Source organism: Python bivittatus, unplaced genomic scaffold (assembly GCF_059951505.1).
Source record: "Python bivittatus isolate LINGU-HERP-01145 unplaced genomic scaffold, Pbiv_v1 ctg000430_np1212, whole genome shotgun sequence".
Taxonomy (NCBI): domain Eukaryota; kingdom Metazoa; phylum Chordata; class Lepidosauria; order Squamata; family Pythonidae; genus Python; species Python bivittatus.
Window position 1 is genome coordinate 5,025,883 of NW_028277071.1, and position 23,689 is coordinate 5,049,571.

Below are 23,689 nucleotides of genomic sequence, written 5' to 3' on the forward strand. Positions count from 1 at the left end.
TCTGAATTTATCTCAGACTAGCATTAGAGACACCATGTAGTTCTTATGGATTTGACCTTGCCCAACTGATGAGGCTTGATCAGAAAGCTATCTGAAGATCTGAAATGGTTAAAAGGTTAAAAGTAATTAAGTCAGCCATACTATTGTATCAAATCCCATCCTTGGTTTGACCTATTCAATCTATTTCTGGCATGTCCAACCTTCATTCTAGTATGGACCTGGGGGATTCAGCTGATCTTCATCAATTATCTATTTCATTTTAGCCAAATTGAAGTAAAGGAAAGTAAGAAGCATCAATTCTTCATGACAATAGGATTTCTTGATACTGAAGCACTTTATGATTGAGGAAAATTGCCCTATTAAAGATTTATGCTCCATTGTACATCTTTAGGTGTTAATGAATATAAGGAACAGTAAAGTCCCCTTTCAGCTGAAGCGTCTCCAGAATAAATAAGGGAGAAATTTAATTATATCATCCTGAGGTGTGGGGTGCGGAGGGTGGGATGTTACAGATGTCCCATTCTCAGAGTTGAAAGAAAGGTCAATAGGCAAATCAGGTCTATCACGGGAACCCAATTTTATTATTCCACATCTAAATGATTGTTTCCCTATCTAAATAACTAAAGATTGCAACCCTCTATTAAACTGACAGTCCTGGTGTGAGGATGGATGAATTCATATAACAAATACCAGTTCATTATCACATTTCAGCAAAGCTGAAGAAAAAAATATGGAAAAATTCTGAATTGGAGCTTAGTGACCCAAATGTGGGTCAGAACCCCACAAACTGTACTGAAATAAAAATATTGATGGCAAATATTTATTTATTTATTTATTTATTTATTCATTCATTCATTCATTCATTCATTCATTCATTCATCATATTTATAGAGCCACCCATCTCAGGCAATGTATAGAAAATATGACATTTCAAAGCCAGCCCCAAAGAGGTATGGGCTTTCCTCACAACACCACTCTCGTCCTCTTGCCTGGTTTGCTTTCTTTTGAAACATTTTAAGAAAAGAGAAAACCTTTGGTGAAACAATAGGGGGAAAATTGTTTTCTTCTGCTACATAAACATCTGTTAAGAAGGAAGTGTTTAAATTCCCCATAATCATCCAACTGATGGTGATTATTTGGACCACTTCTCCAGCTGACAAGGAATTTTCTGGTAGTGACTAACAAAACAGTGAATTAAGATTAAAGAGTGTTCTTAATCTGTGGTGGAACTTTCTGAGCCGGGATTTTGAAGCAATTAGGACCCCTGGACTTACTAATAAAGTTGATGCTGCTGGTCATGCAAGAATAGCACAGCAGAGCATCCACCCTTGAATGACTTGTAAAGAACAGGTGAGTTGACCTTAAGGAGAAGATGTGAATGCCAGATGATGCACTTTACTCTCTTGACTCTCATGCTTCTTCCTTGGACAGTGTGTGAAGTTCTGGTTGCTAAATGCATATCAGTGACCCTCAACAAATCAAGCATATATATCCATCAGGGGATGTCATCATAGTTGGCATTACTTCTCAGAGCTACATGTTTTCCAATCCTCTCAACTTTGAAAAGCATCCCTCTTCTGGGACCTCATGTAAGCAACTGATACCTAAAACCAACTGTTTAAGGCGATGGGTGTCTCCTTAGATTTGGGCAGCAAGAGTAACCATGACTTTTCAATCAAAGCAAAAACTAAGGGCCATACTATCCTTTCAGCTTTCATGGGTCAGAATTCTCATCCAATGAATAGGAGTCCCGGCTAATGTGAACACATTACACACCCCTTTAGATGATTTTCCTAAGCAAGGTGTTCCGCTAAATTTCAATGGATGGAAATGACTAGGACTTATTCCAACCTCCACCCCTCTTTATGAGACATTATTATCATTCTCATTCTAGTTTTTCTGTAACTTGCTATCAATTTTAATTTAATTGTTAATTTACTTTCCTGGTACATCTAAATAAGTTTGATGCTGATTTATTACCCTTAGGAAAGTGCCCATCTTTCAATATGAACTATGAAATGAAAGATAACTAAAAGCTGTCAAAGATGTAAGTCAGTAAAACAATCCCTATCAATATCATGGCTGAGTTTGAATCTTGTGTAAGGAAGAAGATGAACTCGCAACTAAGCAGCAGTCTTCGGTGGTTGGTTAGAGGTATGGCAATGGGGAGCTCATTTGCCAAAGATAGGATATTCGACTAATCTACCTTCAATCTCTGTTAGTAGGATATGCAATCCATGGCTAAGTGAAGACTGGGATGGATTTTTTGGAATCAACATTCAGACAGAGATAATTAGATAGAGATTTAAATTCACCTCACTGAAATGTATGCATTTTGGTACTTAATTTTTGGAAAAAAGTACCATTTTGGCATGTGCTTTGGAAAGTCCATGGATCACCTGCCACCACAAAGCAAGTTTTGGTGGATCCCATCTTTTCAGCTGGAAATATTTGAGACCCTGAGCCTGGGTTTAATGAAAGCTGCCCAGATATCTTATCATCCAGTAATATTACAGGATAAAATGACAAAATATAAAAGAAATGGGAATTTATCAACCTTTAAACCTCTGAACTAGAGACAATGGTGCAGGTTAATCTCATTGCAGATTTCTGACTCAGACCTACCAGCATGTCCTGGCTCTTGAATTTGCTGTGAAGGAGATCAATGAAAATACCCAGATGTTGCACAATGTCTCCCTGGGTTTCAACATTTATAATGACTACTTCATTGGAAGCCTAACTTATCATTCCTCACTGGAGCTCCTCTCTACATGGGGCAAGTTCATTCCAAACTACAAATGTGATGCCCACAATATTACTGTGGCCATCATTGGGGGACCCAGCTTGAAAGCTTGTCTTTTCATGGCAACCATTGTAAGCATCTACAAGATACCACAGGTAAGGTGCACATTTGGAGTATCAAATTTTAACAAGCCTGATCGAATTCTCTTCTATTGTCTGTTATAAATTTTACTTTTTTTGGGACAAAGAAGATGTCATTCTAGACATGGTGTTTTTTCTCTGCCTTAAATGTCAGTCCTGACCCAGAAGGGGAACCCTTTCAAAGTCATTTGGAATCAGCAATTCACAATATCTATCCTGGATTCCTGAGGAAGGGGGTGAAGTTTGGAGTTGGCAGAGGTTGCAAAGTCTCCATTTGTGAACAGGAAGAAAGGGATCAGGGAGTTGGCAGGAAAGACATCTCAAACAGCAGCATCCACCAGAGGGAAGCCAAAATCTGCAAGTGGGTGGGCATGACTTTTGCCATCAAAGCCCTGTAAGTTTTGTGCATGTGATGAGGTCACTGCTTCATTTTCATTGACTTATAATAAATAATTCAATATGCCAATTCTTAGTTTTATATCTTATTGTGGGTATTCAACTGAGCTTATCAATATTCTCCCCTCATTCTGTCAACTCATTTGTTTATGTCATTTTTATACAGGATGACAATGGCTTCAGGTTTGTACAGAATGAACTTCCAAAGTTTTCCCAGGGAGGTATCTGCTTTGACTTTCTAAAAGCATTGCCAACCGTATAAGGTTAAGAATTCCTGGGTCCCCTCTTGATTGTTACTTTGCCTGCTCTTTGTGGCATGAGGTTGCCAAGCTCAGTTCTCCCCCTTTGCCTTTCTGACTCTCCACCTGGTAGGATGAAGGTGTTGGACTTTGCTTATCCCTATGTCATTAGAAGGCATTGTAATCTTTGCTTGTATCAGATTCCCATTCTCAGGAATGCTTGTATGGACTCTTGTATGGACAGCCCGGAAGACCCACACCAGCCATCTTGTATGAACTCTTCATCTTCAACATTTCTGTAATGGCTGATGAAAATTATATTGGGAAAAAAAATCTGTAATGGCTATGTCATAACATTATTAGTCAGGTACAAAGGTGTAGCATGCTCCCATTAAGCAAAATTACACGGTACACCGTAGGAGAGAAAATATTTTCAATGTGCAGGCTAACTGTCTGATTCTTGGTCGACTCCCCAGTCAGAGTCAGGAACAGTAGAGGGAATTCCAATGATTCAGATAAGACCCAAAGGTTTCTTGACTTATTTCTCTCTTGACTTATTTTTTCCCCTTTCAAGTTGCTTACTGTGATAAATCAATATCTTGATGCTTCTTTCTTCATTCTTTCTTCTTTCTCTTTAAGTGATAAACCATATGCCTAGAATCTGTAATAAACTTGTTTTGACTCTTTATATTTTGTTTAAAATTTTAGGCATATTATACGTCAAGCAATATTGAGCATCTGATTGACTATAGTGTTTAATCATGATTACTGATAATTTGAGTAGACGTCCTCATGTCTACCTTGTGAAATACTCTCACCTTCTATTCTATTATTTGTATTTTTTTTGCATAGTTTATTGCTTATCTTTCTTTCCACTTTCAACATAGCTCCACCACTATCTACGAAAAGTCTCCTTTTACAACAGTGTTGGGGAAATGATTTACTTTGATCAGAATGAGATCCTGGAAGGGGGATTCGATATTATCAGCTGGGTCACATTCCCAAATCTAAGTCTACATTGAGTCAAAGTTTGAAAATCTGATCCCAGAATTCCCAAAGACCAAGTCTTCTGTGTTAATGTTGATGCCATTAGATGGCCAAGGAGATTTAACCAGGTATTTCCCATACAGAGTGGGGTCCCTCTCAATGGTTCAGTGAGCAGACAATGAAAATTGCTGCGTGGCTTCATTAAGGCAATTAGTTGAAGTGATTTCCAAGCTTTGTGCAGTGACCCACCTCTCCTCTGGCCAACATCCAAACCACAGAAGTACCAAGCTAATGTCGTGGGAATGAGAGCATGAGGTGCTAATCTAACTAAACGTGTTGTCCAAACCCATCCCTGGAAATGTTTCTTTTGAAATGGGGAGGCCTTTCTTGATGAGCTTCAGGAGAAGAGAACCCTTCAGGGAAGTCAATTATTACAAAATGAGAAGGAAAACAAAGGTAATTTGAAAATCTGAGATTCTTCTTCAGCTTTTGGGTAATACCTATTCTCTGTTTGAACAGCTTTGGTTCAAAGAAGAGCTGACCAACTGTACCCATCTGATTTAAAGATAAATGGAGTACTGCATTTTCCATTTTGTTTTTTCTTCCCAAAAACAAGAATCGAGGAAAACAACAGATGAGGCCACCACAGCAGGTCTCAAGAAACAGAAATATTTGGGACATAGAAGTTATAAAGAGGGGACTGTGCTTTTTCATTCTCTGATGAGACCTCAAACCCCAACTGTTGGTAAGAAAAGTGCCCTGATTGCTAATATATATCAGAATCTTCCCTCTTCCTGCTCACCACATTCCTTTTCACATGTGGGCTGGGAGGATTGCTCCTGTTGTTCTTTTCTCTAGATCATCAGGTAGAAAGGCAGAGGTTATTTGAAGCAAAACACATATCAAAGGGATCTGTTAAGTTGGGGGAAATCAATGGAATTGTGCTCGGAATTCACCTAGGATCAGTGCTTTTACTGAAATGGATTCACATCCATAAGGAGTAAATGCTGAACATTTCCCGAATATTTCAAAAGGCCTGAGCAGTGGGAGCTGATAAAGAGACACCAGCCCAGCTTCTGCTGTGAGGGATTGGAAGCCAGAATCAGCTTCCAATCCCTGTTCACCCATAGGTCTTCATGGTCACTATAGCCCTGTCACTCTCACTCTCCAATGTATCTCACAGGATTCTTCTTTTAAAAAACAGGACAACAGAGGGCTATGAGTGTTGCCTACAGCTTCTGAAGGAAAGGTGGATATAAACCGAATGAAGGAATAACAAATAAATTGAAGTTCGGCCCTGCATATTACCTCATGAAAACACAATGGCTTCAGAATCATGCAATTGTCTTTGGCGTTCACATTGTGCACTGAGCCTTTCTTTCTATCTTGACTTTATATACCAACTTCTAAACAAGAAGTTGGTTTTTATTTTTCCTTTTCAGGCCTGGATTCTTGTTACCAGTGTATGGAGGATCACTATCCCAGCAAAGCCCAGGATCAGTGCCTTCCAAAAGATATTAGCTTCCTGTCTTTCCAAGAGCCTTTGGGGATCACTTTGGCCATTTCTGCTCTTTTATGTTCCTGCATCACAGACCTGGACCTCACAGTGTTTCTTCAGCAGAGGGACACTCCCATAGTCAAGGCCAACAACCGGGGCCTCAGCTGCACCCTCCAGCTCTCCCTTCTGCTTTCCTTTCTCTGCCCTTTGCCTTTCCTTGGTCGGCCTCAGACTGCAACCTGTTTCCTTCGCCAAAGGGCTTTTGGCATCATCTTTTCTGTGGCTGCTTCTTATGTGGTGGCCAAAACCCTCACTGTGGTCCTGGATTTCATGGCCACCAGGCCAGGCTCTCAGATGAGTACTTGGGTGGGGAGAAGGCTGGCCCTCTTTATGGTGCTTTCCTGCTCCCTCATTGAAACCACTCTTTGTACTGTGTGGCTGGTGAGCTCTGCTCCCTTCCCAGATTGTCACATGCACTCTCTGCCTCAGGAAGTGGTCCTGCAGTGCTACAAAGGCTCCCCTGCCATGTTTGCTTCTGTCCTGGGTTTCATGGGCCACTTGGACATGATCGGGTATACGGTGGCTTTCCTCAGCAGGAACCTCCCAGAGAGTTTCAACGAAGCCAAATTTATCAACCTCAGCATGCTGCTCTTTTGCAGTGTCTTGATCTCTTTTGTTCCAGCCTACCAATGCACCAAAGGGAAATACACGGTGGCTGTGGAGATCTTCTCTGTCTTAGCCTCAGGTGCTGGATTATTGGTCCTCATTTTCTCCCCCAAACTCTACATCATCTTGATAAGACCTGAGCTGAATAACAGGCAACAGCTCATGAGAAAAGTCCTTATAAAATGAGTTTAAGGAATCAGTCTCATTATACACAACAGGATTTAGATTAGTGATGAACCCACTGTGGGTGTCGACCAATAACAAATGTCTTAAGCTTTTATTAAAACAGAATGTTTGGATATGAATGTAATAATAGAATGAAAATAAAATGAGTGTCAAGAATTGTTAAACAATATATGGTTGTAGTCAGACAAAAGTTAAGGCTTCATCTGAGAGGAATAGAGTCTTCAGTGGTGGGTGCAGAACTCCAAGAGCATCAAAGTACCAAAGAAGCTGAAGCCTGCTCAGATGTTCAGGTTGTCTAACAGCTGACAGTTGGCTGTAGAAATTTAGACTTCAGGCCTTCTAGAACACTTTGCCCTGCAGACCTTGGTGTTTTTCATTAATTAATTTGGACGACATGCCCATCCCCTTCTCTGGCTCTCTGCATCTGTATTTCCAAACTTATATGCACCTACTTTTTTTTTTTTTTTTATCAAATTAGCCTATGAGGGAGAGAGGGATTGCAAACAAAACCTCATGCAGGAAAATTGGAGAAATGAATAAGTTGGTATATATCAGTGGGGGGTTGCTCTGAGAGAACTTGGGCGCTGGAACCTGGGTTCCGGACATTTATATGAATCATAATGTAAGAAGGAAGGGAGAGCAAGCCAGGGTGGTATAGTGGTTAAGAAGCTGGATTAGGAGTGGGAAGACCTAGTTTCTTGTCCCCCCTTCAGCACGGAAGCCAGCCGGTTGACTTTAGACCAGTCCCTCTCTCATAGGCCTGGACGTGAAAAATGTCTCAGTGGCCAAACACTTGTACAATGTTCCCACGAAAATGGCATGGACCTCTCCGTTTGGCTAGAGGAAAAGGGCAGCAAAGGAGCAGGTTAAGAAGACTAGAGAGAGAATTCAGAAGCTTTTCCTCCCTATCCTGCTATATGCCTCCTTGCCAACCTGTTTTCAATTTGGGTTCAAGGGAGCTGGATCATCCACCTATTTTACCCTTCAAGGAAATCCTCCAGCTGGGGAAAGATTGAGGCCCCAAAGTGTGGAGCCCAGTGTCTGGAGGCTGGGGAAATAGACTAAAATGCGTATAGCCAAAAGGAATCAGAAAAAAGATCTGAAGAAAACTGACAAATAGTGTGCTTGTGAAGCAGACGTGTCATATGGGCATACTGAGGCATGTCCATCACTGCCTATGCCGCTGCATTCTGGACCAGTTAAAGCTTCCTGGTGATCTTCAAGGGCAGCCCCATGTAGATCACATGGCAGTAGTCAAGCCATGAGGTGTCCAGCACATAAATGACATTCTGAAGGGTCTTCAATATAGGAAGGGGCACAACTGGTGCAACAGATGACAATAGAATGAGCCTAAAATAACCCTAGTCTCTTGGGATCTTAATAAAATGAAAAAGAGAAAAAACGTGTTGAAATAAGTAATCAAGCTTTTTTCTTCTATGGCATTACCCATAATTTTGCAAAGGCAATTATCTCCCCTGTAGTTATCAAGCTGACAAGGGTAACTTCTACTTCAGCTCCCAAAGGACAACCAATTCACCTTGGCAGAAAACAGGCAAGATCAAAATATGCTACTAAGAGATGTTTTGCCATTTAAGAAAGAGACCCAACACATGCTGCTTGGTGAGCTTCCCCTGAAGGTTCCTTGTGCAGAGTTTGAGAGGGCACTAAAGTCACCCAGAATTCCTTAAGGACATTTAAGACAGGAACTGATGTCCAGAAGAAAATGTTTCTACCTAATGCCACCTTTTGTGCTCCTGACATTACTGCTTCTGCCTCAGATTGTGCCCGAGTCCCATTGGCTACATGCAATATCCGTTACCCTCTGTCAATAAGTCACCGGTATTATCAGCCAGGGGACCTCCTCATTGCTGGCATTATTTCTCAAGCCTTCACATTTTCCGATCCTGTGACCTTCAATCAGCATCCCTCTCACAACCTTCTGGATGAGATTGGGTAAGCAAAGAGGTGGTTAATCCTAGCATTTTCCATAAGGAGTTTTCCTGCTCCAAATTGTATGGTGATCTCAAGCAGGTGGTGCTTGGGGTATAATTTCATTGAGAAAGGATGAACGGGAAAGAATCTCATGCTTCCTTTATCAAAGGAGACAACTCCCTCTGGCTTCATCTCTCTCTCTCCCTCCCCTGTTTCATTCAGTCTATAACCATGACAATATTTCTATAACTGCTATGTATAACTGCCAATACAAATGCTAACCATCATTCAGGAATTTCACATACGTCAAGCCTGCGAAAGGAAGCTCACTGCATTTCCTTGTGTCTGTTAGGAAGGAGGACCTTGAAATCACTTTGTATTACTGTGAAATATTTGGAATAAACAGTGGAGGTTATACTGGAAAAAGTTCTACAAAAATTCTCACGAGTTCTCATTTACTGTTCACGTGAACCCATCTGTAGTATTTATCTTGACCTGCTATTATTTACTGAGACTTATTTAGCTTTCATTTTGGAGAGTTTGATATTTCCTATTCTCTTTTTTCCCCCTTTTTAAAATAATGTTATGAAATTTTAAAACTGAAATAGTAAAAACTAACACAAACTAACATTGAAGAAAGGAAATAAGAAAAGGAATGGAAAATTAGAAGAAAAAAGAAAAGAATGATCCAGGTCAAACGTGTGAAAAAAGAAAAAAGGAAAAAGAAAGAAAAGAAAGAAAAACAAAGAAAAAGAATTGACTTCCAACCCTCTTTACAACAGATATAAATCTCGTCTCGTCTTGTCTCGTGTCAGTATTGCAGAAACTGAGAAAGGGAAAATTATTAATCTAAATTTAAACATTTTTAAAATTTACTGAAAGTATAGATTATATAATTCTCTCCCAATGCCAAGCCATGTTGATGGCAAAAATAATGGCCAGCAAGTCATTCTGTGTGCATGTCGGTCCCAAGGGAGACTGTAAAAGATGGATAGTTGTTGAATGCAGATAGTTGTTCCAGAATGCAGGAAACAAATATAAGTAACAGGATACATCAATCTCTTTGTCTTAGTTTACAACCAAACTTTCATTGTTAAAATAAACCCATATTATTTCCAATCATCAAATCCATACAACATACTTCTGTTACCTGCAGAATGTCCAAAAAAGTTTCCAGTTAACAATTAACAATGTCTTTTCTCAAATCAAAGCCATCAATTTCACCATCTCAGCCATCTCCATCAGCTTCACCATCCATTCTTTCATTGTAGATAATGTCACATCCTTTCACCTTTGTATATATAGAAATCTTACTGCAGTTGTCATATATAAAAACAAAATTCCATACATTTAAGAACAATTATACACAGATCTTTAAAACCTTGTCATTCAGTCCGGGTCCCCCCCGCCCAAAAAAATGCCATTAATAACTACCAAAACCCTCAACATCTGTATTAACCATAATCAAGTAACTTCACTTTATAAACTTTCTTTTTACTTTTAAGAAGCTTCATCTTTAATCCTTTCAAATAGTGTCCTGCAAGTTGATTCCCCATCATTCCCTCCTTCTTTTCTCCCAGAAACAGCCCCAGGAATTTCTCTTCATCTCTTCCCAGGAACAGCCTCACCAGTTCAACACATTCCTTTTGCAAATCCAAGATAAAAAGTCTTTCCAAGTCGCTCTTCCATTACTTCTATGTCCCCTTTGATCATGATGACATCAGTTGGTTTCATTTGTAAATCCATTGTGGCATTCTTTTCCATATCAATCTTCTTCTTTAGCATTTTGAAATCCATTTTCAGATCCACAGCATCTTTGTTCATACCAGCTTCATAAACCAGCATTTTTTAAAACTCCAAATCCACATTCCAATCAATCTGCACCTCCATTTCAAAATTAACCATCTTGTCCCATCTTTCCTTGATCTTTTTTTCAAGGGACTTGACACTCCAGATGGGAATGAGTCTACTCATGGCTTCCAAATTAATATCACTGTTAAAGAAATATTTTAAGACATCTTTGATTGTATCGCCTAAATATTTGCTTTGGGTGAAAATTTAGCATACTGATATTCTTCAACCACTGTACTGACTCTGCATGTACATCAAACTGCAGATTTGTGACTCAGATTTATCAACATATATTGGCCTTTGCTTTTGCCGTAATGGAGATAAACGAAAATCCTCAGATATTGCCAAATATCTCCCTGGGCTTCCACATCTATAATAGCAATTTTGTTGCAAGTTGGACTTACCTCGCCTCACTGGAGCTTCTCTCCACATGGACTAACTTCATCCCAAACTACAAGTGTGATAGTAAAGATAATACTGTCGCAGTCATTGGGGGACCCAACTCAGATGTGAGTTTCTTTATGGCAACCATTCTGAGCACCTACAAGATACCACAGGTAAGATGTGCACACAAGGCTGAGCTCCTGAACAAATGTGCAGCATGTCCCTTCAATCTTGGATGTAGCTTTGGATGTGTAGTATAAAATTGATTTATTATTTATCAAGTTGTGTGTGGGATAGAAACAATAGAAATAGCTGAACACCATATACAAAGATGATGCAATCTATAGATTGTATGAGTAGAAGTCCATTACACTGAATAATGAGTTAAGCATAAGGAATTAAAAAAAAAAAAATTAAAGCTTGATTGAACAGCCAGGTCATCTTTTGGTAATAAGATGAAAGTGAGGCTGGCAACTGCCTGTTATAATGGGAAGTCAGATGACCATCTTTTATATTTCTATCAGAGATACAACATACACTCTCGAAGATCTTGATCTTCATTTGGGGGGTGCAGATATGTTCCCTGAAAAATCAAGGTTCAAACTGTGGAGGCCAAATGTCAATAGTGAATAGATGCAGTATTTCTTCGGGGCTTAAAGTACAAATCCTCAGCAAGAATACACATAAATACATAATATACAAACTGCACACTGCTGCACCCTTGCTTTCTTGCTATCATGAATTCACAAAACCTTCCTTTACCTAAATAGAATGACATTTAAGAAGGAGACAAACTCACAGAAACATAAAGTTGGATGGTCCCATTTAGGCCACTGTCTCCTATCCCTATCCTTGATCAGGAAGTAGAACTCACCATTGCCCCTCTTTGAAACTCATCTTTCACTCCCATTTGAAATGTGATGTCCAGACCTAGACATAGTACTTTGAGTAGAGGTGGACTGAATAAAGTAAAACCATTTCTGTCCTGTGATTTGGATATGATATTTCTTCTGATTAGATAGAGATTGGGGATTAGTCCTTCCCTTTCTCCTTGTTTATATCCTTTCCCTACAGTTCAGTTATGCTTCTGCTCCAGTTATCAATGACCGGACCCAAAGTATTTTGTTCCAAAAGATGTTCCCCAGTGGCAACCATCAATATTCAGGGATCCTACAGCTGCTGCTGCTTTTCAGGTGGACGTGGATTGGAGTTATTTTTATGGATAATGACACTGGATGGAGATTTGTACACCTGATACTGCCCATCTTTTCCAAGAGAGGCATCTGCTTTGATTTTGTAGAAATTTTGCCTACACTGTATATTGCCTCTGATGTTGGTGAAATGGTGGATGGATGGATCAAAACATACAAGGTGATTAGCGATAGCACAGCCAACGTTGTGATCTTACATGGAGAAATTCACACTATGGTCTTTTTGATAATCTTCCCTCGTGTTTCAGAATTTGAGGATATGCCAAACAAAACCGAGAGTAAAGTCTGGATTATGACAGCCCAGATGGAATTCACATCAGTTCCCTTTATCAAATCTTTTGAGGTTGATATTATCCATGGTGCTCTACTGATCGCCTTTCATTCAACTGAGGTGATGGGATTTCAAACCTTTCTGAAAAGAAGAAACCCAAATGTGGAAAATGGAGATGGCTTCCTCAAGGACTTTTGGCAACAGGCCTTTACCTGTAACTGGTCTCCTCCAAGCAGGAACAAGATCGATGAAAATATCTGTACTGGGGAGGAAAAGATGGAGACCCTGCCTGGGTCAGTTTTTGAAACCACGATGACTAGTCACAGCTACAGCCTCTACAGTGCAGTTTACACCATGGCCCATGCTTTGCAATCCATGGATTCATCCCAGTTCAAACCCAGAATGATAGGAGAGAGAAAGAGAAGGAAAAGCATCAGTAAACAGCCATGGCAGGTAATGTCCTGAATGGAGAAATTCAGAAGAGCTGATCAATACCTCCAAAACACTTCAAGTGTTTCTACCCAGCACAGAAAGCCTTTTCTGTGATAAAGTTCAGGCAGGTCTTTTCATTCTGAAAGTGTCATTTCAAGGTGTAAAAGAGTGATACTGTATGAACTCCTTAAGAAATGCAACATCATTTTCTGATAAAAAGGAATGTGATGCAAACATTTAATAAGCACTCAGTGTTTGTAGTAAATTCTTACAGCAATTGTTTTTCTACTTTTTCCCTGCATAGTCTAATGCAAAAGGACCAGGAAGTTCACATTTTGAGTTGAGGAACATGACATCCAAAGTTCAGGGAAGTTCTTCCCAATGGGAAGAGGAGACAAAAAGGTCTCCTTGAAGAATAAGTGTTCTTTCTTTTCCATCCACGTTAATTTCTACCATCAGTAGTTTATTGCTCGTGAAATGGTATCAGTTGTAACCATAATCATAAAGGTCTGATGCTTCATAATTGAAAGATTCAAGAAGGTTGAGAAGATTGACACAGGAAAGATGTCCAGAAGATTTTTTTTACCAGAAGAAGATTTTTTTCTTTTTTGGAATAATGTAACTGTGGTTAGATTTAGGAAAAAAAGTATGTACATGACTTAGGTCAGGAAAAAACAAAGCGATATTAATTAAATTAAGGAGCTTTACTACGAGTAAAGAACAGTCTTTCTACTGGAAACATATCATTTATTGACCCTCCTTTTCCTTTTCTTCTTTATCCCTTTCTCCTTCCGTTTAGCTCCACCATTATTTAAGAAGCCTCTCGTTTAACAATAGCCTTGGGGAAACAGTTTCTTTTGATGAAAACAGGGAACTGAAAGCTGGGTTTGATATTATCAATTGGGTGACATTCCCAAATCAGACCTTTCTTCGAGTCAAGGTGGGAAACATTGATCCCCTTGCTCCAAAAGACAAAGCCCTCTCCATTTCTGTGGATGCCATTGTGTGGCCTAGGCCATACGATAAGGTGCGGTGGATACAGAGGATGGGGTACATCTAATCCTCTGAAGGCTTTTCAAGAACCAGTTTAAGATTTGGACATGAAAATAAGTCTGTTGGCCTTTTGGATCACTTCCTTCACAATCCACTCTATTCCAGAGCTCACCCTTTGAGATAAATGCAACCTCCCCTTCCCCTTGTTTGAGTGTATTCCTGCTTGCTTCCAAGGTCATTTCTTCATCTCTTCCCTTCATTTGGTGATTATATCTGACAATTATATGGAGGAAATAAGTTCAGGGAAGGTGAACCTCCAAAAAGAGCTGCTAACATGTCATCTTCTTCTTCCCCTTTCCTTCCTTCCCCTTCTCCTGAATAAACTACCAAAGGATCACACTGTGGCATACAAAGACCTAGTTATCCATCATACCCATCTTTCGAACCGATTAGGGAAGGAATCTTCTGGAGGCCACTTTTATGTGTGTCTGGCATTCTTTCTCTGCAACTGATACAGCAATCATAGGTGTTCTTTGGATTTTGATTCCTTTTTTCTCCCATTGGCCGATGATTTCCAACTCTACCTTTCCTGTCAATATTAAAACAACTGCTCTCATTTGCACACAGGAACCACCCTCTTCCTTGTGTAATGACCTTTGCCATTTCGGTCACAGGCGGACGAAGAAGGAAGGAAAAGCTTTTTGCTGCTATGATTGCTTTCCATGCCCAGCTGGGGAGGTCTCAGAGCACATGGGTAAGTGACAGTATTTTGAGTTTCATTGCATCACTCTGTATTTCATTTAGGACTCATTGCATGGGGATTTGAGGACAATCTGCCTGCTACATCTGTCACCTCGTTGATTGGCTGATCTGATTGGCAAAGGGGATGTGACCTTTACCACTCCATGTTATTCCTTCCAAAGCTGTGTGCTCAGTGGAAGAGGAAGAACTCATTGGAAGTACATTTTCCTTCAGTTTCAAAAACGATGTAAATGTGAACCGTAGTTCCTGAGAATGGGTTATCTGTAATGAGCCAGGTCAGCTTTCCTTTTCTTATAGGGGATCCCCAGCTCTCGACTGTTCTCATCTATGAATGTTTGTGCTTGGCAAACATTGCAACCTGGCTTGGAGCTACTTGTGTGAGATAAGGTATCCCTGGAATACTGGAGATTGGATGCAGTATATGGAAAACCTCTGTACAGACAAATTGTGCTTTTCTTTTTTCAGACATGGATGCCTGCACCCCATGTCCAGAAGATCACTACCCAAACAAAGAGCAGGATCACTGCATTCCCAAAGACGTAATTTTTCTGAGCTACATAGAACCTTTGGGGATCAGCCTGACCACTCTTGCTCTTTTCTTTTCTTGCACCGCAGCTCTTGTGCTTTGGATCTTCCTTAAGTACAAGGAAACCCCCATCGTCAAGGCCAACAATCGGAACCTCACCTATGTTCTGATCATTTCCCTCCTGCTCTGCTTCCTTTGTCCTTTACTTTTCATTGGTCAGCCGGAGAAGGTGAGGTGTCTCCTTCGCCAGACCGCTTTTGGCATTATCTTCACAGTGGCGGTTTCTTGCATTTTGGCCAAAACGATCATTGTAGTTCTGGCTTTTATGGCCACCAAACCAGGCTCCAGGATCAGGAAATGGGTGGGAAAACCACTGGCCAGCTCCATCGTCCTCTCCTGTTCCCTCACTCAAGTTGCTATTTGTATGATGTGGCTGGCAACCTTTCCTCCATTCCCTGATGTTGACATGCACTCTCTGGCTGAAGACGTTGTCCTGGAATGCAATGAGGGTTCAGTGATCATGTTCTCCTGTGTGCTGGGCTTCATGGGCTTCCTGGCCATGACCAGCTTCACTGTGGCTTTCCTCGGAAGAAAGTTACCGGACAATTTCAATGAAGCCAAGTTCATCACCTTCAGCATGATGATCTTCTGCAGCGTCTGGCTCTCCTTTGTTCCAACCTACCTGAGCACCAAGGGGAAATATGTGGTCGCTGTGGAGGTCTTCTCCATCTTGGCTTCTAGTGCTGGCTTACTAGGCTGCATTTTCCCTCCCAAATGCTATATCATTTTGCTCAGGCCTGAGCTGAATGACAGGCAGCTCCTGATGGGAAGAAGGAATTAATCAGCTGAAATCTGTAAAGTCTCAGCCCTGTTAAATTAAGCTTTAGCTATTAATCCTACGGTATGGTTTAAAGTGGTCACAAGCACACTTTTATTCTGAGATGCAGTGCAACCCTACACTTATTTGTTAAGTTAATTTATATAGCTGTTCTGAATAGATCAAATTCTAAGGATTTCCCAAAAGTTGGGAGTTCCTTCTGAATGTCTCCCAAGAGCCGTTGCAGAGGCTTGGTGGTATTGTTGAGAAATCAGAAAGTGTTCTTCTCCTTCATATCTCACATGGGGAGGAAACATCAGCATTCCATACTGGGACACACATACTGGAGGAGTAACCAATCCTGGCTGTGAAAAAATACTAAGCAGAGCAAGACCTGTTTCACACCTGGATGGTAGAAAATCACAAATAATCTGTGTTGTAGTCTAGAGGGGGAGGGAAATTGACTAGATAAATTAATCCAAATTTGTGATAATTGTAGGTATGTTCTACAAACTAGTAAAAGTAAATTAAAGTTACTGTACATATTTTTAGACAACATGGTAATAGTTCAATCAGAGATTGTGAAGATTCAAAGAAATACAGTCCATTAATGCATAAAAACAAACCAGCCACATTCTTGATTAGTTATATATTTATATGTCTCTTACATGGTGTCTCTCCTGTCCCAGTCATTACTCTCTGGGAAGCTTCATATTTTTGGAGCTATTTTTATTTAATAATTGGAGATGTGTCTACACTGTATATCTTGAATGAGTCATTACATTACATATAACTTCTTATGAGCAGGATATGGACACAAAAAGGCTGGTTTGTAAAGTAGACTCTAGATTAGGAATCTAGCCTGTATAGAACAGCATGTGCACACTTGGGGTAAACATATATTTATTTTTTATATCATTTTATTTTGTTTTATTTCATTTAAGAGACATATATGGCCACCCATCTTGTAGAACATAACTCTGGCTGGCTCACAATAACACAACCAGAAACAAGTACATCAAGAAAACTAGGGTTCCATAATCCATAATCACTAATCCTTCACATCCATTGACAGCTTATCTCATGAAGGGCAATGTGTTCAGGTGGAAAGAAACCTCGGAAGAAATGTTTCAGTTCATTCCAAGCCTCTGCCTTAATTGACTCAGTAGGAAGGAGGCTGGGATATTCCTCTGACACCTTCCAGGATCTGAATTTATCCCAGACTAGCATTAGAGACACCATGTAGTTTTTGTGGATTTGACCTTGCCCAACTGATGAAGCTTGATAAGAAAGCTATCTGAAGATCTGAAATGGTTAATAGGTTAAAAGTAATTAAGTCAGCCATACCTTTGTATCAAATCCCATCCTTAGAATAAGAGCTGAGGGGTTGACCTATTCAATCTATTTCTGGCATGTCCAACCTTCATTCTAATATGGACATGGGGGGTTCAGCTGATCTTCATCAATTATCTATTTCATTTTAGCCAAATTGAAGTAAAGGAAAGTAAGAAGCATCAGTTCCTTTATGACAATAGGATTTCTTAATACTGAAGCACTTTATGATTGAGGAAAATTGCCCTATTAAAGGATGATGCTCCATTCTACATCTTTAGGTGTTAATGAATACAAGGAACAGTAAAGTCCCCTTTGAGCTGAAGCGTCCTCAGAATAAATAAGGTAGAATTTGAATTATATCATCCTGAGGTGTGGGGTGGGGAGAGTGGGCCATTACAGATGTCCCATTCTCAGAGTTGAAAGAAAGGTCAATAGGCAAATCAGGTCTATCATGGGAACCCAATTTTATTATTCCACATCTAAATGATTGTTTCCCTATCTAAATAACTAAAGATTGCAACCCTCTATTAAACTGACAATCCTGGTGTGAGGATGGATGAATTCATATAACAAATACCAGTTCATTATCACATTTCAGCAAAGCTGAAGAAAAAAAATATGGAAAAATTCTGAATGGGAGCTTAGTGACCCAAATGTGGATCTGAACCTCACAAACTGTACTGAAATAAAAATATGGATGCCAAATATTTATTCATTCATTCATTCATTCATTCATTCATTTATCGTATTTATAGAGCTGCCCATCTTTAGCAATGTATAAAAAATATGACATTTCAAAGCCAGCCCCAAAGAGGTATGGGCTTTCAACGCAACACCACTCTCATCTTCTTGCTTGGTTTGCATTTTTTTAAAACATTTTAGGAAAAGATAAAAACTTTGCTGAAACAATAGGGAAAAAATTGTTTTCTTCTGCTACATAAACATCTGGTTAGAAGGAGGTGTTTAAATTCCCCATAATTATCCAACTGATGGTGATTATTTGGACCACTTCTCCAGATGACAAGGAATTTTCTGGTAGTGACTAACAAAACAGGGAATGAGGATTAAAGAGCGTTCTTAATCTGTGCTGAAACTTTCAGAGCAGGGATTTTGAAGCAATTAGGACCTCTGAACCTACTAATAAAGTTGACGCTGCTGGTCATGCAAGAATAGCACAGCAGAGCATCCACCCTTGAATGACTTGTAAAGAACAGGTGAGTTGACCTTAAGGAGAAGATGTGAATGCAAGATGATGCACTTTACTCTCTTGACTCTCATGCTTCTTCCTTGGACAGTGTGTGAAGTTCTGGTTGCTAAATGCATAATCAGTGACCCTCAGCAAATCAAGCATATATATCCATCAGGCGATGTCATTGTAGCTGCCATTAGTTCTCAGAGCTACATGTTTTCCAATCCTCTCAACTTTGAAAAGCATCCCTCTTCTGAACTCCTTGATGACCTCATGTAAGCAACTCATACCTGAAACCAACTGTTTAAGGGGTTGGGTGTCTCCTTAGATTTGGGCAGCAAGAATAACCATGACTTTTCAATCAAAGCAAAAACTAAGGGCCATACTATCCTTTCAGCTTTCATGGGTCAGAATTCTCATCCAATGAAAAGGAGTCCCGGCTAATGTGAACACATTACACACCCCTTTAGATGATGTTCCTAAGCAAGGTGTTCCACTAAATTTCAATGGATGGAAATGACTGGGACTTATTCCAACCTCCACCCCTCTTTGTGAGACATTGTTATCATTCTCATTCTAGTTTTTCTGTAACTTGCTATCAATTTTAATTTAATTGTTAATTTACTTTCCTGGTACGTCTAAATAAGTTTGATGCTGATTTATTACCCTTAGAAAAGCACCCAACTTTCATTATGAACTATGAAATGAAAGATAACTAAAAGCTGTCAAAGACGTAAGTCAGTAAAACAATCCCTATCAATATCATAGTTGAGTGTGAATCTTGTGTAAGGAAGAAGATGGACTCGCAACTGAGCAGCATTCTTGGGGGGATGGTTACAGGTACAGCAATGGGAAGCTCATGTGCCAAGAATAGGATGTTCAACTAATCTAAATCCAATCTCTGTTAGTAGGATATGCAATCCATGGCTAAGTGAAGACTGGGATGGATTTTTTGGAATCAACATTCAGACAGAGATAATTAGATAGAAATTTAAATTCACGTCACTGAAATGTATGCATTTTGGTACGTAATTTTTGGAAAAAAGTACCATTTTGGCATGTGCTTTGGAAAGTCCATGGATCATCTGCCACCACAAAGCCAGTTCTGGTGGATCCCATCTTTTCAGCTGGAAATATTTGAGACCCTGAGCCTCGGCTTAATGAAAGCTGCCCAGATATCTTATCATCCAGTAATATTACAAGATAAAATGACAAAGTATAAAAGAAATGGGAATTTATCAAGCTTTAAACCTCTGAACTAGAGACAGTTCAATGGTGCAGGTTAATCTCATTGCAGATTTCTGACTCAGACCTACCAGCATGTCCTGGCTCTTGAATTTGCTGTGAAGGAGATCAATGAAAATACCCAGACGTTGCACAACGTCTCCCTGGGTTTCAACATTTATAATGACTACTTCATTGGAAACTTAACTTATCTTGCCTCACCGCAGCTGTTCTCCACACAGGGCAAGTTCATTCCAAACTATAATATGAAGCCCAAAATATTACTGTGGCTGTCATTGGGGGACCCAACTTGAAAGCATGTCGTTTCATGGCAACCATTGTCAGCATCTATAAGATACCACAGGTAAGGTGCACATTTGGAGCATCAAATTTTAACAAGCCTGATCGACCTCTCTTCTATTGTCCGTTATAAATTTTTATTTATAAAAATAAATGTATAAGATGTCATTCTAGACGTGGTGTTTTTTCTCTGCCTTAAATGTCACTCCTGACCCAGAAGGTTTGTTGTTGTTGTTCAGTTGTTAAGTCGTGTCTGACTCTTAAGGCCCCATGAACTATACTGCACCAGGCCTTCCTGTACTTCACTGCCTCCATGGGTTTGCTCAGTTTCATGCTCATTGCTTCAGTGATGCTATCTAACCATCCCATCCTCTGCTGTCCTCTTCTCCTTTTGCCTTCAATCTTTCCCAGCATCAGGATCTTTTCCAAAGAGTCCTCTCTTCGCATTAGGTGGCCAAATTACCTGAGCTTGAGCTTCATTATCAATCCTTCCAATGAGCAATCAGGGTTGATTTCCTTTAAGATTGACTGGTTTGACCTCCTAGCAGTCCAGGGGACTCTTAAGAGTCTTCTCCAGCACCACAGTTCAAAGGGATCAATTCTTCGGTGCTCAGCCTTCTTTATGGTCCAGCTCTCACAGCCATACATTACTACTGGAAAAACCATAGCTTTGACTATGCGGATCTTTGTCGGCAAGGTGACGTCTCTGCTTTTTAATATGCTCTCTAGGTTTGCCATAGCTTTCCTCCCAAGGAGCAAGCGTCTTTTAATTTCATGGCTGCAGTCTCCGTCTGCGGTGATCTTGGAGCCCAGATAAATGAAGTCTGTTCCTGCTTCCATTTCTACCCCTTCTATTTGCCAGGAATTGATGGGTCCAGATGCTATGATCTTAGTTTTTTTAATGTTGAGTTTCAAGCCAGCTTTCACACTCTCCTCTTTCACCCTCATCAAGAGGTTCTTTAGTTCTTCACTTTCTGCCATTAGGATGGTATTGTCTGTATATCTGAGGTTATTGATGATTCTCCCTGCAATCTTAATTCCAGCTTGTGATTCTTCCAGCCTGGCATTTCTCAGATGTAATCTGCATATAGGTTAAATAAGCAGGGTGACAGTATACAGCCTTGTCGTACTCCTTTCCCTATTTTGAACCAATCGGTTGTTCTGTGACCGGTTCTAACTGTTGCTTCCTGGCCTGCATACAGATTTTTCAGGAGACAGGTAAGATGGTCTGGTACCCCCATCTCTTTAAGAATTTGCCACAGTTTGTTGTGATCCACACAATCAAAGGCTTTTGCATAGTCAATGAAGCAGAAGTAGATATTTTTCTGGAACTCTCGTGCTTTCTCCATAATCCAGCGAATGTTGGTAATTTGATCCCTAGTTCCTCTGCCTCCGAAACCCAGCTTGTACATCCGGTAGTTCTTGGTTCAGGTACTGCTGAAGCCTAGCTTGTAGGATTTTGACCATAACCTTGCTAGCATGTGAAATGAGTGCAATTGTGCGATAATTTGAGCATTCTTTGGCATTGCCCTTCTTTGGAATTGGAACGTAAACTGACTTTTCCAATCCCGTGGCCACTACTGCGTTTTCCAAACTTGCTCGCATATTGAGTGCAGCACTTTAACAGCATCATCTTTTAGTATTTTAAATAACTCAGCTGGAAAACTGTCATCTCCACTAGCTTTGTTGTTAGCAATGCTTCCTAAGGCCCACTTGACTTCACTCTCTAGGATGTCTGGCTCAAGGTCAGTGACCACACCAGCATGGACATCAGGGACATTAAGATCTTTCTTGTATAGTTCTTCTGTGTATTCTTGCCACCTCTTCTTAATGTCTTCTGCTTCTGGAAGGTCCCTGACTTTTTTGTCCTTTATCATGCCCATCTTTGCACTAAACGTTCCTTTGATATCTCCAATTTTCTTGAAGAGATCTCTAGTCTTCCCCATTCTATTGTTTTCCTCGATTTCTTTGCATGGTTCATTTAAGAAGGCCTTCTTATCTCTCCTTGCTATTCTCTGGAAATCTGCATTCAGGTGCTTATATTTTTCCCTTTCACCCTTGCTTTTCACATTCCTTCTTTCCACAGCTATTTGTAAAGCCTCATCAGACAGCCATTTTGCTTTCTTGCATTTCTCTTGTCAGGTTCGGTCAGCACAGGGCTTCAGGGAAGCTCGCAGCCAGACCACGCGAACTCCACCGGCGGTAGCTAGCGAGGAAAAGAGGAACTGAAAGTGCCGCTAATTAATGGGCCACCTGTGCCCAGCCAAACAGGAAAACCGCAGCGGAAGCTTTAACTATACACTGATAACGGCGTGAGCCAACAATGAACGGGGCTGCAGGCAGCGAAACAAGATTGCCGCGCAGCACAGAACCCTCGGGCTTGCCCGTAACGGGAGGGGACCAACCCAAGCCGGAGGGGACTGCCAATCAAGGACAATGGACCCTGACCGAACCTGCCATCATGGACAATCAAGAGGGATTATTGGGGGGCCGATAATCCGCAGCAGTAACGCAATCGCGGGGCGGAAAAAAGCGCGGGAAGGGGGGAATATAACGAGTGATGCAATTGTACCAAGCCAGTCCTGGCTTTGCTTGTGACTGCTATGTTACGCATGAGTAAACCTCTTTTGTGAGCCACACATGTCACGAGAGTTTCTCTGTCGAACGGGGCGAACCTTACATAAAGCCAGGACTCACCGTTAGCACTACCGGGTACCACCGAGGAGCGTTTCCCTTTCTAATACAGGCATGACCAGCGACGAGGAATCCGTGGGTCAGCTGGAGCATGAGGAACCCAGGCTCGAGGAGGGACGGTCAGAGCCACCCGGGAGTGACGGGACAGCGGCCAGGGCCGGGGACCCTCCAACCGAGCGGTGGTCGATGTGCGTGAACCAAGGGCCAGACAGCTCAGGTGTCACGATGACCCGGGGTTCGGGGCCCCGGAACCGCAAGTGGGATGAGAAGCTCGCCTGACTAGAGGAGAGGGTCGAGCAGCGCCTAGACGCCGTGGAGGCGATGCTCCAGACCTTGCTACAGAGAGCGGGACTATCGGCGGTGAGCGATGGCACGAGCAACAGGGGTGGCAGTCCGGCACCCCAGCCGGCACCGCCCACGATGCCCCGGTCGGTGGACCGACGGGCGGTGGACGCCCTGAGACTTCGAGGCATCACCGGGAAGTTCTCAGGGGACCCTGAACAGCTGCCGCACTTTTTGACGCACGTCAGGGGTTTTATGCAGAGGGGTGGTCACCTATTCGCTAGGGACGAGGATAGAGTATCCTACGTGGCCGAGCTGTTAGACGGCCAGGCGGCTAGCTGGGTGATCGGTCTATACGACGCCAACGCGGCGGAACTGCGGAGTTTCCCGGACTTCATGCAGGCGCTCCGGGACAGATTCGAGGACACATTGAGCGCCAAGCGGGCTGAGGACGACATCCTGCAGTTCAGACAGCGGGACAAGTCGGTATCGGAATACGCCCGGGAGTTCCGGAGGTTGGTAGAGAAGCTCACGGACTGGCCGGAGTCCCTGAGGGTGAAGTATTTTAAGAGGGGGCTCAATCCAGAGATCCTGGAGCGGGCACTGGGACGGGATGACCCGTCCACAGTGA

The 23,689-nt window shown here is 41.3% G+C and overlaps 1 protein-coding gene across 1 annotated transcript; it reads left to right on the top strand.

The window, feature by feature from the left end:
* Positions 1-1,332: 1,332 nt before the first annotated feature.
* LOC148215321 (vomeronasal type-2 receptor 26-like) lies at positions 1,333-16,058 on the top strand. Its single transcript, XM_088144141.1, has 10 exons — positions 1,333-1,350; positions 2,620-2,898; positions 3,446-3,500; positions 5,948-6,748; positions 8,634-8,808; positions 11,018-11,195; positions 12,097-12,957; positions 13,736-13,963; positions 14,557-14,683; positions 15,157-16,058. Exons 1-10 carry the CDS (start codon positions 1,333-1,335, stop codon positions 16,056-16,058), a joined length of 3,624 nt encoding a protein of 1,207 aa, XP_088000267.1.
* Positions 16,059-23,689: the final 7,631 nt, after the last annotated feature.